This window comes from Onychostruthus taczanowskii, unplaced genomic scaffold (assembly GCF_017590055.1).
Source record: "Onychostruthus taczanowskii isolate IOZ18803 unplaced genomic scaffold, ASM1759005v1 scaffold4, whole genome shotgun sequence".
Taxonomy (NCBI): Eukaryota; Metazoa; Chordata; class Aves; order Passeriformes; family Passeridae; genus Onychostruthus; species Onychostruthus taczanowskii.
Window position 1 is genome coordinate 2585911 of NW_024501459.1, and position 14057 is coordinate 2599967.

At 39.0% G+C, this 14057-nt stretch overlaps 1 protein-coding gene across 5 annotated transcripts in view; it reads right to left on the reverse strand.

Moving 5' to 3' along the window:
- Window positions 1-8688: 8688 nt before the first annotated feature.
- The window catches only part of ST18 (ST18 C2H2C-type zinc finger transcription factor), a 167665-nt gene continuing 162296 nt past the window's right edge, over window positions 8689-14057 (reverse strand). For all 5 annotated transcript variants that reach the window (XM_041412782.1, XM_041412781.1, XM_041412785.1 and 2 more), the window contains 4 exons: window positions 13595-13683; window positions 11964-12067; window positions 9637-9780; window positions 8689-8829 (listed from right to left, as the gene is read on the reverse strand). In XM_041412782.1, coding sequence (XP_041268716.1) covers window positions 8689-8829; window positions 9637-9780; window positions 11964-12067; window positions 13595-13683 — 478 coding nt within the window. The remainder of the gene's footprint in view (window positions 8830-9636; window positions 9781-11963; window positions 12068-13594; window positions 13684-14057) is intronic.

Here is a 14057-nt window from a genome sequence, read left to right on the forward strand (position 1 = left end):
TATATTTAAACCTGAAATTAAGAGTTGCTCTTAAGCCAAAAATCTATGTGTATATTGTAATTTCTAGGTAAATTTGAGACCTGGAATAGTAATACTTGCCTGGATCCTAGATTTCAGTGTTAGAGCTATTCTGTGTTACTGAGGTACATGCCAAGGGGTGCATGAGAGTGTGTTAGGAGATGTGTTGAACAGACTTCATGTTAATTTTCAGCTCTTCTGCATCTTTCTGGGGTATCTTGACTTACAGATTGGCTTTGATATTACATATCACTCTGAAATGTACAAGAAGTCTAAAGGATGAAAGACCTGAATCAGATTTCAAAGATGTGTATTCATACCACCGGGGAAAGAGAGAGAGTATTAAAATTTTGGTAGCTGAAAACTTGTTCCCTCAGGCCAATGCTGTACATTCAGCAGCAGGCTGTCATACCCTAATTGCTAGTACCCCTTTGTGAATCAACATCTCTGAGAAGCCAATTCTACATGAGGCTTCTTTAATATACATCTTCTCATTTGCCCCACGTATATTTCAGTTTGCCATCTGATAATTGGAATTGTGTGGGTAGCAGCCGGTACCATCTGGCTTGTTAATAAGTAGAGGATAAAAATGTCTAATGCCTTGCTCTACATAAATACAAGAATTACCCTACAAATAAACAGCTCCCTAAAACCTCAACTGATGAGAACAAAAGAAAATAGTGTGGTCTTATCTCATTAAAAAAACACCGAGGAGAGAATGAGGGAACAGTGGGAAAGCCTCATCACTTCCCATATGAAGTTTTAGTGTAACTAAAACATATGGGGAAAATAATGCAAAATTAAAAGTGATAATGCACTTTTCACACCAAAACATATTGGGCCACTATACAAATGATGCAATTAAAACTGCTGCCTTCAGGAGCCAAAACCTAAGCTGAATAAGTATGGTACAATTAAAGTTTTCGATTTAAAACCAGTGAAAGATTTATCATAATGAAGCTCAGAATAGAGATAATATGACTTGGGGGCATCAAAGCTAAGCTATAGAAAGCCACATGTCCTACAACATGGAGTTAGAATTGGAAGACTGACATCAGCAGATTTTAGGGCACAGAAAGGCTTACAAGTTCATTTGCACGTGAATGGCCAAGACCATGCAAAATCTTGCATGTAAACAGAGCAGTATTGTAATCACTACTTTAATTAACAGGAAGGCAGTGCAAAGCTGTCTGCATTGGGGAAATAAACTCTGATCCTGTGGGCTGGATGCAAAAGCCGTGCTGTTGTATTTGGAACCTGCTGGAACTTGTACAGCGCCTTATCTGGAGGGCTTCACGCGCATCACGACAATGTCCCCTAATCTGGCAATAAAAAGGGCATCATGAGCGGTGGCAGCCGGGCCAGCCAACCAGGGCTGCAGTCACGCTATGCTCCCAAGATGGTGAAAGGAGATTTAAGCCTCTTGCAGGAAAAAACCCAGCAAGGATTGCCCGAGCCTGGCCTGGGTATGGAGTGGGGAAAAGGGAGGAAACGCAGCTGGACGGCTGCTACCTAGTTGGGGCTGGCAGTACGTGGGAAGGTGCCACCAGGCAGAGGGGAAAAGGCATGCAGCCAGCACCTTGGTTCCTCCTAACCACCAGCCACCTGCACCAAACCTCAGCCTGCAAAAGCAGATATGTTGGCCACTGGAGATTTGCACCTCTGGGGTTTTCTCCAGCAAAGCTTAACCTGTCCTGCTGATGTTGGGTAATACCTTCATTCTTACAATATAATCTCATCCCAGGGTGAGCCAGAGGCCAGAGGTAGCACGTGCTTCCCCAGGAAGGAGGGTTAGTAACTCTACTCCTGGTGATCCCGTAGAAAGCTGGAGACGGCATTCAGTGTGACAAAATGGGTAGAGACCCACATTTGGAAAACAGGCCTGTTCTGCACTGGGTGGAGCTGATGTAGTGTGGCTGCCAAGGGACTCCTGTGGTTTTCTGCCCTGTACCCCAAACCTGTAGCTGTCACTATAAATACAGTCCTAAAGTCACTGCTTTTCTACCTTCATTCTTGCTGAAATATTTACACTCATACATGAGACTTGTACTGTTTACATCCTTTGACACTGCACCAAGCATACAAGCACAGTTCTCTGGCCAGCCTTGCGCTAACTCTTGCTGCTACTCTGAGTTGTACGTCATGCTGATCTGGAGCTGGCCCTTGCCAAACAGAAGCTCTAACAGCTGAACCTCCCTCCTCTTCCCTCTTCTCATGAATCATAATTTCCCTCTCATAGCAATCAGCTGATTTTTCAGAAAATCTGTAGGAGCTCCATTATCGCAATAAAAATACTTCTGCTTTTATAGCCTTTGCTTCTGTTGCTTTGAAATTTAGCTTCTGCATTTTGAAAATTTAGTTTGAGACTGGTCAGTAGCACTAACTGGAAGATATCTTCAAGGGAAACCATAAAATAAAAACCAGGGCAATAAAATGAAGACTGTAATAATGTCCTATAAAGAAAATATAAAAGGGGGTCAGGGGGGTTATATGCTCTTGCACGTCTGCTCTGGCTCTTTCTCCCTCTCTGTACACATGTGTGTACCTCATGCCCCTGTGTAAGACTGGCATTGCTTGTTCCCAATGCACTTTGGAGTGATTTTCATTTCCCAGATGAGGAAACAGAGCTATAATTGAGGGTCTTGCTCAGGGTTACCTAGAAGCCTGAGTAGGGCCTCAGTCTGGGATTTCTGAGGTGCTGTTTTGTCTCCTGCCAGCTGGAAAACACAAGGCTGTCCCCACACCGTCTTCAGCACTGGTGCTGCAGTACCTCTGCCACATGTCTGTGCAGAGCCAGCTCTGCAGTCTGTGGAGATGGCACTGCAGTTCCACTGAAGGAATTCAATTTACACCCATTCTCCTGGCAAGTTTTTATGAGCTTTTTAAAACCTTCATTCCTTCCTTCAAACCTTTTTGACTATACATCAGAATTAAAGAAATCAACTCCCAATTCTAGGCACTTCCCTACCAAAGAAACTAAGCTCATCCTGCATCTAAAGGATTAGATCAATTTCATCCCAATAATTTTGAAATCAGTATAGAACCTGGGTCCTAATTCAGATTTTTTTTAAATTGTTTTAGAAGTAAGCAGAGAGTGCATCTAAGATGCTACATGTTACTCTAATTAGGGAATATTGCTAGCCACGTAGCTTCAACCCTAGCCCCAGCTTCAATGAAGTGTTGGACAGACAGTATCATCAGTTAAAGAAAGAATTAGATTATCTCCTTTGGGGTTTTTTTTCTTTTTTTTCTTTTTTTTTTTTTTTATTTTCTGTCAAAAGAAAAAAAAAGTTAAAAGAATAAAAAAGGTCCTCACAAACAGTGAACAAGAAGTTTGGTAAGGTTTAGAACCAGGCTTGGGGAAACAAAAGTGATGTTTTCTTCAATATGTGGGACGGGTGTAAGTACCCACATGGAATTTTTTGATGTATTGCTTGTGCAAACAAGTGTTAACAAATATATATATATTAGATATATATATATATATATATATATAAAACAATGCTATGAAATAATATGAAAACTTAGCTAGTAATTTAGATTGGCCAGAGAAGAGAATTTGGAAAAGACCCTGCTTGGCAAAACCAGCTGTGCATTTAGCTTCTAAAAATTAGGTTCCTCCAAGGGATGTAAAGCTGGGCACCAAAAGCTGGCTGGAAAAAATCTTGTGCAGTAACAATTTCAGGAGCAGACAGCAGCAACCTAAATAGTAATTGCTATCACATAACTGAAAAGTCCTGAGATTTACTTAGACAATGTCCCTGGGAAGATTTGTTAAGAATGAAATGCAGTTGAAGCAATTTGTACCATGAAGTCAGACAGGAAATCAGACTAATCCCTGATGCAATTATGTGTAAGCTTGGCTGTCTAAGACTTACTAGAGCAAAAGAGACAGAAGAAAACCAAGCCAGAACGAGATATTGAAAGGTACTGAAAGTAGGTCACTGTCCTACATTACACAAAAGCTAAATGGAGCACTATCATCCTACAGTATCCTGGGCAAGTTGAACAAAGGACTGTCTGGTGCAGATCTCCTGGCAGCATCCAAGTTACACAGCTGCATGAATCATAAAAAAAGTTTAGGCATAGCAGAATTTCCAAGAATGTATTGCACTGAATGAACACAGGAGAAAACCAAGGAGAGGACTTGTGTCATAACTCTGTGTCACTGCACGATAACAAATTCCCATCAAGAAATCCTGTGACATTAAAAGTACAGTGTAAGTAGGACAAAGGGGCAGAATAGAAAAGCCATAACACAGGAAGATAAATACACTAAGTCAGCAAGAGAGAAGAGATGGTTACTTAGTAAATAGAGGTAAAATTGCAGTAGGAAACAGAATCTGTTGTCTACAGAATCTATTTTCTATATCATAGACTCAAAACTCTTTATCATGGTTAGTTAAGAGGGAGGATAGGCTTCCTGAGCTGTCAGGACAGCAGATATTGAGTGTTCTTGCTCCTCTTCCTTTTCTCTTTCATATTAAAGCTTCAACTCAAGTTAATTTAAAAAATTGGAATTTATGTGTTTTTACTGAATTAAGTACTTTTCCCCCTTCTATAGGCATAGTTACAGAACAATTGTTAAAAATGGAAACTTCAGAAGATTAAAATGGTTTGAAACGTAGTTCAAGCACAATGGGTTTTGTTGTTTTGGGATATCCCCAACCCCCCAGCTTATCTTAGTTTAATAATGAATATAGCTTAAGTGTTTATTTATTTTTTTTTAATGGGAAAAAAGCCATAATTTCAACACCAAAACATTATCAGAGCAAGTTGTTTAAAGATGAATGTAGATAGTCTTTAGAAAATAATAATTTCATCACTTAACTGTAGATATCATATTCCTATCCAAAACCACTAGGAAAAGTGTTTTTCTGCTCACAATCCTTGTCTCAGATTACTGGGAATATTTGAGATTAGAGGATAGTTTTCTTAGGCGTATGTAGAGCCCAATATCCTCATACCACTGCCTTTCCCAATTCTTGTGAACACCAGATAATCGCATTTATTACAGAACTTTGAAAATTTCATGAGAAGAGTTGTCTCTCTGACAATACTGCTTTCTAAATTTGTGATTTGAATTTAAGCAGCGAGACAAAATGAAAATGTTTGCCTCAGTCTTTATCTGTTTAGCATTAAGGCACATTGCTAAAACAGACCTGTTTTCTGCTTCATCTGATGTGCAATGTGTGATGTGTGAGAAGAGACTGTCCCGTTAGTGTCTCATGATACGAAGATCCACAGCAGAAGTTTATTAGTAAATTTTAAGAACCCTTAACAATACTACTTAATATGAATTGTTGTATTACATAAGTAACTAATTACTGGCTTAATAAAAAGAAGCCAGTTCATGGTGCCCTTGGATAAGTGTCCTAGAACAAAGTAAACTCTGAACTCCACTGGAACAGAGCTTCCCAGGACAGGTCTGTCTTCATTTCAGCGCTTCGCTGACTCCACAGCTTCAAACCTAGCAAGATATGTGAGCATCTCAGAATCATGTGACACAAATTTTTAAATTCTCTTCTAGCTAAATGCAGAACATGTAATTTTTTATGTGTCAGTCCATTTTGGTCTGTCTAAATATGTCTATTCAAATAAATCATTATCAGCTGCTTCATGGCATTTAAATTTGACTTATTTTCCAAATGAAAATTATTCTGTATCTGTGGAAAGTTGGAATCTGAGACAAGAAATGCTCCTGAAGCCATTAGCACACATTCTAAATAAAACGGTTTTCTGTTTTCGCTACAACAAGCAGTGAAAAAAGAAAGTCCATTACACGGAAATATTGTCTTTCTAAAACCAGCAGATTTTTATTTCTGCAGTGTCTGAGCACTGCAATTCTCAGCAGAAAATTGTACTGGAACAGTGGGCGGTTCCGAATTGCTGGAAACTTTACAATGGCTTTTATGTTTAAACATCATTTAGCAGCTGTTAAAGGTCAGCACAAATCCTGTACTTTATCAGTATAAATGAAGTCTACAACTGCCAAGAAAAGAATGCATTAAATAATGCAGTGATTATCGTCTCAATTTTTTTTCCCTTCAGACATGAAAAGGACCTCTTAAGCGGTTCTATTTTTCTCCTCCTCATTTCAAATTGACAAAGTAAAACACTAATTAAATTATTTATATCAGAAATTTACTTATGAGGATGACACATTTTGTACACAAAGCAAGTGAAACATATGACGCATCATATAGTGCCAGGTGCAGTTAAGAAAGTGTAATATAAGTCAGCATCTAGAGGCTAAAAAACCCAACAAACTTGCTGCAATATTTCATTATCAATTTTATTTCCTACCATACACCAAATGTACAGCACAGAACACAATTTTGTTGTTTTGATGTAAGAAATATTAATTGTATGAAGAAACAGTATACAAACTACTCCAAATTAAAAAATGCATACATCATTGCTCTTTACAAAAGGTCTAATTTACAGTATAGCTCATCAATGCATTTAAACACAAAAAAAAAAAGGAAAAACAAAAAGAAATAAAAAAACAGTGCACATTACAAAACACATCAAGTACAAGGGAGGCAAATAAATACAAACATACTTCACAGAACATCCTGAGCAAACAACCAAACACAGATAAATTAACCTGAAGCCATAGTAAATCATAATAATAAATACATAGGTCAGTAAGAGAATTTTTTTACTTAAATAAAATATATAACAAATTTGTTAAAATATTTAGTAAATTAAACTTTAGTCTTTGTAATGAGTGAACTCATTTTGTATGCATTTAACAAGTATAACAAATGTTTGCTTTTTGAGTTTTTAGCGAGAACAATAATAGCAAATTTTTGTTTGGTGTTCTCCTATTTATATTAGACAGCACATATGGTAGCTTTTGAAAAATCAATTTAAAAATAAACACAGCTCTAAGAACACACATTTTCCCCTGTCTAAACTAAGACTGGAGAGTTGAATCAACCCCCCAACAAAAAGCAAGCCCCACCTAATGCAGAACAGTGACCACAGTGCATGAGAGTTGAATCACTTCTGAATAGTACTTTTGTGCAGGAACAGTAATAATATAATTGTATATGTCAAGCCTGTGAATGCCATCATATTCAATCTAAATATAAATGCGGCTAATAAAAATAAACACTTTCATTATAGCACGGAAAAATTAAACACACGCTAGATCCATGTATACATTTACACTGAGGCACATATGCACATGAGGTGTGTGTGCATACAAAAAAGGCAGTTTAGCTGGTTGTTTATACCTTTTTCTTAAAAAAAATAAATATAAAAAAAACTTCTGAAACAATGCTTAATTACTTACAATCCCTGAAATAGACATTGCCTCTGTTATAGCAACCGATAGTTTCTGACGGATTCAGAAGTTCCACACCCAGGCTAACCGGATACCGAGGCGCACGCCCGCACCTCTGCGCAAGTGCTCCACACCTCCGCCTGTCTGTCTGCTCTGTAGCACTTGGGACCCTACCAGAAGACTGGTGACAAATTCAGCATCAGCCTAGTCTTAGTGAAGAAGGATGGGAGAAACCAGTCACGGTGTTGCTACCGGTCATTCAAAGGGACAAGCGACCACCGTGGTACCAGGGGGGTGTTGTTGCCCTCCAGACCGCTGCCTTCTCAGCTGCCGTTACCTTCAAACCAGTATTAAATGCCATTTCAGGGGAGATGTGTTCGACTCATTATGTACAAAGCCTTTAGCTTGGGATGTGTTTACGTTTTTTTAAATCCAAATCCATTGCAATACTGGTCACTTGCTTAAAACCTCAACGTCTCATACTAAAAAAGTACCAGTACCTACCTAATTACCCTTCTTGTTTAGAGATAATTGTCATTTCCCTCCATGAGCTAACTCTGAACAAAAGCTGCAGTGGTAAAATAAATCTGAAGTTCTCTTGAAACATTTTAAATAATCATTCTCATAGGCTAAATCACACAGCCAAGTCAAGTGCTTTGCTGATTGCTATATTTCATTATTGCTAACATATTCTTTAACACACTGTTTTCCAGCATACTGTGCTTTTAAGAGCCCAAGTTCCCCACTAGTGGGCACCATTTATCTTCTCATTCCATGCATCTTCACATCTCATGTTACTGCAAACCCATTTCTGATACAAAGCCATTATAAAAAAGCAGGATGTGAGGAAAATAAAACTAGAACCACGGTTCAGTCATTTGTTACTTTCATAGGTTTTTTTTTTTCTTCCTGTACAAACCCAGCAAGTTATTTAATTTACAGTATAGCTTTCAGTCTATTTAAAATCCCATTGGAAAATAAATTAATAAACACATTTGTAAAAATATGGCAGGCCGCAAAAATGCTGTTAAAAGATAAAAAAACCAACTCTTTGATTAGAAATAAATAAAAAATATAAAAAATAGTCGCACACACTTTTTACATTCACTTTACAAAAACTGAGTGCAAAAGAAGAAAAAAAAAGAAATTGTACTGAAATAAATACAATATACTAACAGAGTGCATTGCTGTTAATACAAATAGTCTGTTGTGGTTTTATTATTTTTTTTATGTCAGCTGGGAAAAAATTAGTGCAATGTTGCAATTGTAAATGCAGCATGGCAACCTACACCCCTTAGCAGTACATGAACTCCTAACAGATCCATCTGGAGTTTACTGCTGTTAAGTAATTTCTGTTGCCCAGCAGCTTTCACATCCTACACATGGATGCCCTTCACTGCCTGTTTGATACTTTCCAGCAGAGCTTTGCATTCGGGGGAATAGTCCCGTTCCAGATTGCTGTACATGTCTGTGAGTGTATTTACATATGCTTCAAAATTCTGCTCACTGATTGGCCCCTAAATGGAGACAAAACAGATTATAATTGTAGGAGGTAAAATTAAGGCCGAAAAAACCCAAACACCCAACCCCAAAGAAGCATGCCAAAGGAGCAATATGGCAACTGGGGAGAAGTCATGAATAGGGCAGCCATCCAAATTAATGGAAGGGTTGTGGAAATTAGAGGAGTTGCACGTCCTGGGAAATCCATGCTCTCTCCAAGCAAGAAAAGGAGTAGGAGATATTATGGTTAGTGTAATCTTTTTTTTTTTTTTTTTTTTGGTGGCCTACTTTTCTCTGGGATTGTGACTGACAATCCCCGTAACTGTCCTTTCTTAATCTTCCAGTGGCACTCTTGGCATTTTGAAAGGGGACTGGAAACACAAGTACCTTTGTGGATTTGGCCTATGTTTGAAAGTAAGATGTGAAATTCTTGAGAAGATGGAGCTTGATTGTCTACAAAAAAATCATCTGTATGAAACAGGTTATAGTTTTGATCTGGGAGCTGTGTCAATGAGGATTCTCATGAGAGTGAACTTTTCACTCTTTGTGCAGGGTGGTTGTTCAGACAGGGAGATTTGAGGGAAAAAGCTGTGTGCAGAGTGGTACAGGGCAGAGATACCAGGGCTGGCTCATTCCTGAAAGCAACTGCACCTACTACCACACAGACTCCATGATCCTGCATCTCTGCAAAGCAAATCTGCCTAAAAGTGCTCTCTGCTAATGCAGCTCCAGTGCTCCTGCCAGTCCCTGAGCTTGCTCATCTGCTTTGAGTGCTGGCAAGACAGTCTTAAAAGAAGGTGTTAACCTGCTGGCTGTGGGCTTACCATCTGTGGCAGCTGAATGTCAGCAAGACTGGAGATAAGGGCTTGGCTTAAGCCAGCTAACTCCTTCAACAGGCTCTCGTTGTTCTGCTCTATGAGTTTGTTCTCCTCTTCTATTGTTTTCAAATTGCTCTCCATAGATGTGATCTAAAAGAGACAGGCAGGCACAAACACAGAGAAACCTTTGGCAGCATTGTTACTGCAGTTTGAACCCAAAATATCAGCTGGGTGATTACGAGAGAGGCCATGATGAATCTGAAACTCAGCTGTGCTTTTTTTAGGAGAGACATAACTTCTCCACAGAACATGCAGAGCAAAGAAGAGGTTGTATTTGCTCTGAAATTAGGGACTTTGCTGCTGGTTCATGGAGAAACCTTATGGCAGCAAGGCACTAGAGTGCCCCAGAGTGGGAGTAGGGAATTGAACTTGGAGAGGAGGGTCAGTGTAGAACTGGGATGGAGAGTGGCCTCAGGGCTGGTGGAGGCAAGGAGAAAGGAGGCTGATGTTTACATTGCTGTACTGCTTTTACAGCATCCCTGCTGCTCAACCACGATAGCAAGGGCACGGGTATTAGCTGCTGTGCTACTTTCCTGCCCTGCTCCTGGGTGAGCTCTGGGCTGGCTGGGATTAGCAACAGGCCTGGTGCTGGGAACAATTAGAAAAAAATAGTGGAAAGGAAACTGAGAGGCTGAGCACTGTATTGCAAAGATGGTCTCTGACCAGCAGAATGGAAAGGAGGATTTTGGAAAGAGCAGGAAAAAGCAGCCAAGGTAGAAAAAAATTGTATCTTTTTAAAGTGAAAGCTCTGGGATATACTGAGATCTGAAAGCTTAGATGTCAAAAACAGTGCTGAAAAAACAAAACCAGCAATGGCACGGTTTGGTTCCCTCCTGCCCTGCTTCTTGTCCTGGGATCAGACAGCTCAGCAGGGCTGCCATCCCTGTGCCCTGCCACAGCTCCACAGGGCACTGACCGTGCAGTCCTATCCACCATTGTCATACCCTCCCTTCCTTATTAGTATGCACCTCTTTGCACTACTTAATTGCCTCCTGCTTGGGGCCACTTTACTTCCTTTGCTCATGCACAGTCACACAGCAACACTCCCCAGTGTGAGTGTGCCTGCCATCCATTACCAACCCCTCCTCTACTCGTAGCAGTCTAACACCTGGCTGGGGTAGAGTAAAAGGAGGTAGGAGATTTATGGTTTCTGCTGTAGTTCAGTTCAGGCTTTGCTGGTCAAGCTGCCTCCACCAGGGAGAAAGTCTGGGGAGAAGAAATCTGACTGCATAAACTGGGCAATCTCCATGCAAATAGCACAGTGACCACCAGAGAGAACCAAGTGTCCTGAGACAGTGAGCACAGTCCCCCTGCAGTGCAGTTTGGGCTGGATATCCCCACAACTGCTGTGGTGTGAAGCCGGACTGTTTAGATCCAGCGCAGGTGGCACAGGCTTCTACCTTGTTTAGACCATACACACAGTGGTTATTGCAAAAACAGCATGAGTCAATACTGCTCTTTCCAATGTGGTGCAAATACAGGCTGGTATGGTTGCACTCAGTTTGGTTTAGATCAGTTTGGATTTATATTCAGTTCACAGATTTAATTTTATTTCACTTTAATTCTGAAAATTCTGAATCTTCTGCTCATACTTTTACCCAGTCTGCCCAGGTTAACTTCCAGGTGCATTTGGGAGTCTGAAGGGATGAAGCTATGCAGCTCACTCCATAGAACCACTATCAGCATATTAAAGCCAACTTAATCCCTCCAGTATACAAAATAATGAAAAAGAATGACCCTTTTGTATAACTCCCATCAAAATCCTCTGCTACGCAAACTAGCAAAAGGTATACATTCTTTACCAGCTGTTGCTTGGAGGCAAAATTCAAAGTATTTGAATAATTGACAGTGGGTGAGCTAAACTAGGAAAATTTTCTTAGGTACACATAAGAACTCATTAAATTCAAGTCTCTCAACATTAAGACTTGGAGTGGGTTTGTAAGGGGAATTATAATCCCTAAAAACTCAAGGCACAAGATCTCCATGGTTTGGTAAACAGATGTTTGGTCAACAAAGGAAAATTGATGTTTTATTTGGTAAGTATGTTTCATGTCTGCTTGCTAAGATTAGCTACAAACTGCTCTGAATTTGTCATTCACCAGATCTTTAAGATGATACCTGCTGCTCATTTACAGAAAACAACAAAAAACAAGAGCTTGGAAAAAGAAGTGCAAAGGAGACTAGCTATTTTTAAACATAGCATTTACATAGCATTTAATTTATTTATTGTGTTTAAACATAGCATAGGAAAAGGTTTCACATTTATGGCATACCTGAGTTTGAAGTTTCATCATGTCAGCTTCAATTTTAAGATTGGATTCATTCAGTTCTTTTATTTCCTCATCCAAGTGTCTTATTTCTTCATCACTCTCAATACCTGTAAATAGTTGAAAATAAGAACATCAGATTTAAGGTGTCCACATGTAAATGGATGTATGAGTAACCAGCTGCATTACCTGGTACTTAACCATAGGGAAATAAGCTTTTCAACAAATGATTGACCCTTATATTGTCTTTTACTTTGATTATACTGTCAAAATTCTTTCCTTCCTGTTAAACATTTATATGAGCTGAAACACAGACGAGGCTATCTTAATCCTAATTTTTTCACAATTTCTTTTTTCATTGCATTATGCAACTGCAAGCTGAAGGGTAGAGAAAGGAAAAATTGCCCAGAAAGAGGAAAGTTTATCATAAACATGAGGAGATTTTTATGGTGCTTGGGTGTGGAGATGCTGTTGGTTTGGTTTGGTTTGGTTTGGGTTTTTTTGTTTGTTTTGCTTTGTTTTAAAAGGAAAGCAACAACAAACCTTCTTTTTCAGGAAATACACCAGGGCAACATCTTAATGAGTATTATAATTGTTCACTCATCTGTACCTGTTTCTGATTTTGCAAGAATTTCTGTGGGGGCAAACTCCTGTGCAGAATAACTTCATTAAGCACAGCCTTAGTTAATGTCTGATAAATAGTGAAGTTCAAATAATAGAAAAGGGTGAAATTTTCAGAAAGCCAACATATATTACAGGAAAAAAACCCCAAAAAACAAAAAACAAACAAACAAACAAACAAACAAACAGAAAAAAAAACAAAAAAAAACAAAGCCCACCAAACCCACGAAGCCAGTCTTTTTCATCCCAGCAATTTAGATAGCAAAGTAAAAAGCTTCAATTCTTTAATGAAAGCCTTATCCTAAAAAATACTGGGAAATGCATGTACGTGATTCTGCTTAGAATCATTCTGAGCCCAACTCTGCCTGGAGATTTGTGCCACTGTTGTTACTGCTTTAAAGCCTAGAACTGAGTCTACTGGGGAGCCAGCATAGGAAATCTGTAAGCAGTAATGCAACCGTTTTCCTCAGCAGTTGGAGGCTAAAGACTAAATTTCCTGAATCCTGGCTCAATGCCCAACTTGCTAAAGCACATTGTATAAGAAGGGAGACTCCTACACATTTCCCCCTGCAACTCTTTGGTAATTATTTACTTTGCACTTAGGTTAGCTAAATTGCACAAGCACCGCATAGATGCTAAACCATGTCGGAATGAAGCTGGAGAGATGAGTTAATTTCTGCCCACAATATTTCTCCCTTTGTGCCTTATTTATCAGATAGCTAAGTCCTCCTGATCTGTAACTAATTGTTTATTAATTAAAACGATATTGAAAGGATACCCAAATTAAAAAAAAATAATGCTCTGGAACAAGAGCATATCCTCAACATTATCAAGATGTAAATGAGAATATTTTTATAATCTCCCATGCAAATATTTTTTGTTAGTCAAGAATTTTTATTGCTAGAGACAAAGTAGTGAGAATTAATGCCAGAGTGGCATAAAGGGGCACAAGTATAAATGGGAGTCAGGGCCCTTCTATCTAAATAAATGTCATCATTTTTTACAGATCTCCTTACCGCCACTTGCTTTAAGCTTGATAGTCATTAATTCTTCCGAAATTTTGCCCTTTTTTATGGTTTGTGCATTCAGAGGACAACCAGACAGGCTGAAACAGATAGGAAAAAAACATTAGCACCCACTTGAAAATGGCAACAATCCTTTCAGGCAATATTATCATGCACTTGGACAGACCTCTGTACCTAAGGTCACATCAGTATCTCCATTATAGCACGGCTTCAGGGAATGACATAACTCATAAAGAGTCATTTAGCTGTATATTCCAGCTTGAAAATTGGCACAGAAATCTCAATGTGTGAGTAAACAACTCTTAAACATATTTCAAAATAATCAAAATTGCAGTAGCAGCTACTGTTAAGCTATATGAAGATGCATTTGCAGAATTCTTTAAATTCAAACACTTATAAACTGTTTTTATCAAGGGATTGTGCTCCAAAGGAGAGGAGAGTATGGTATTTAAAA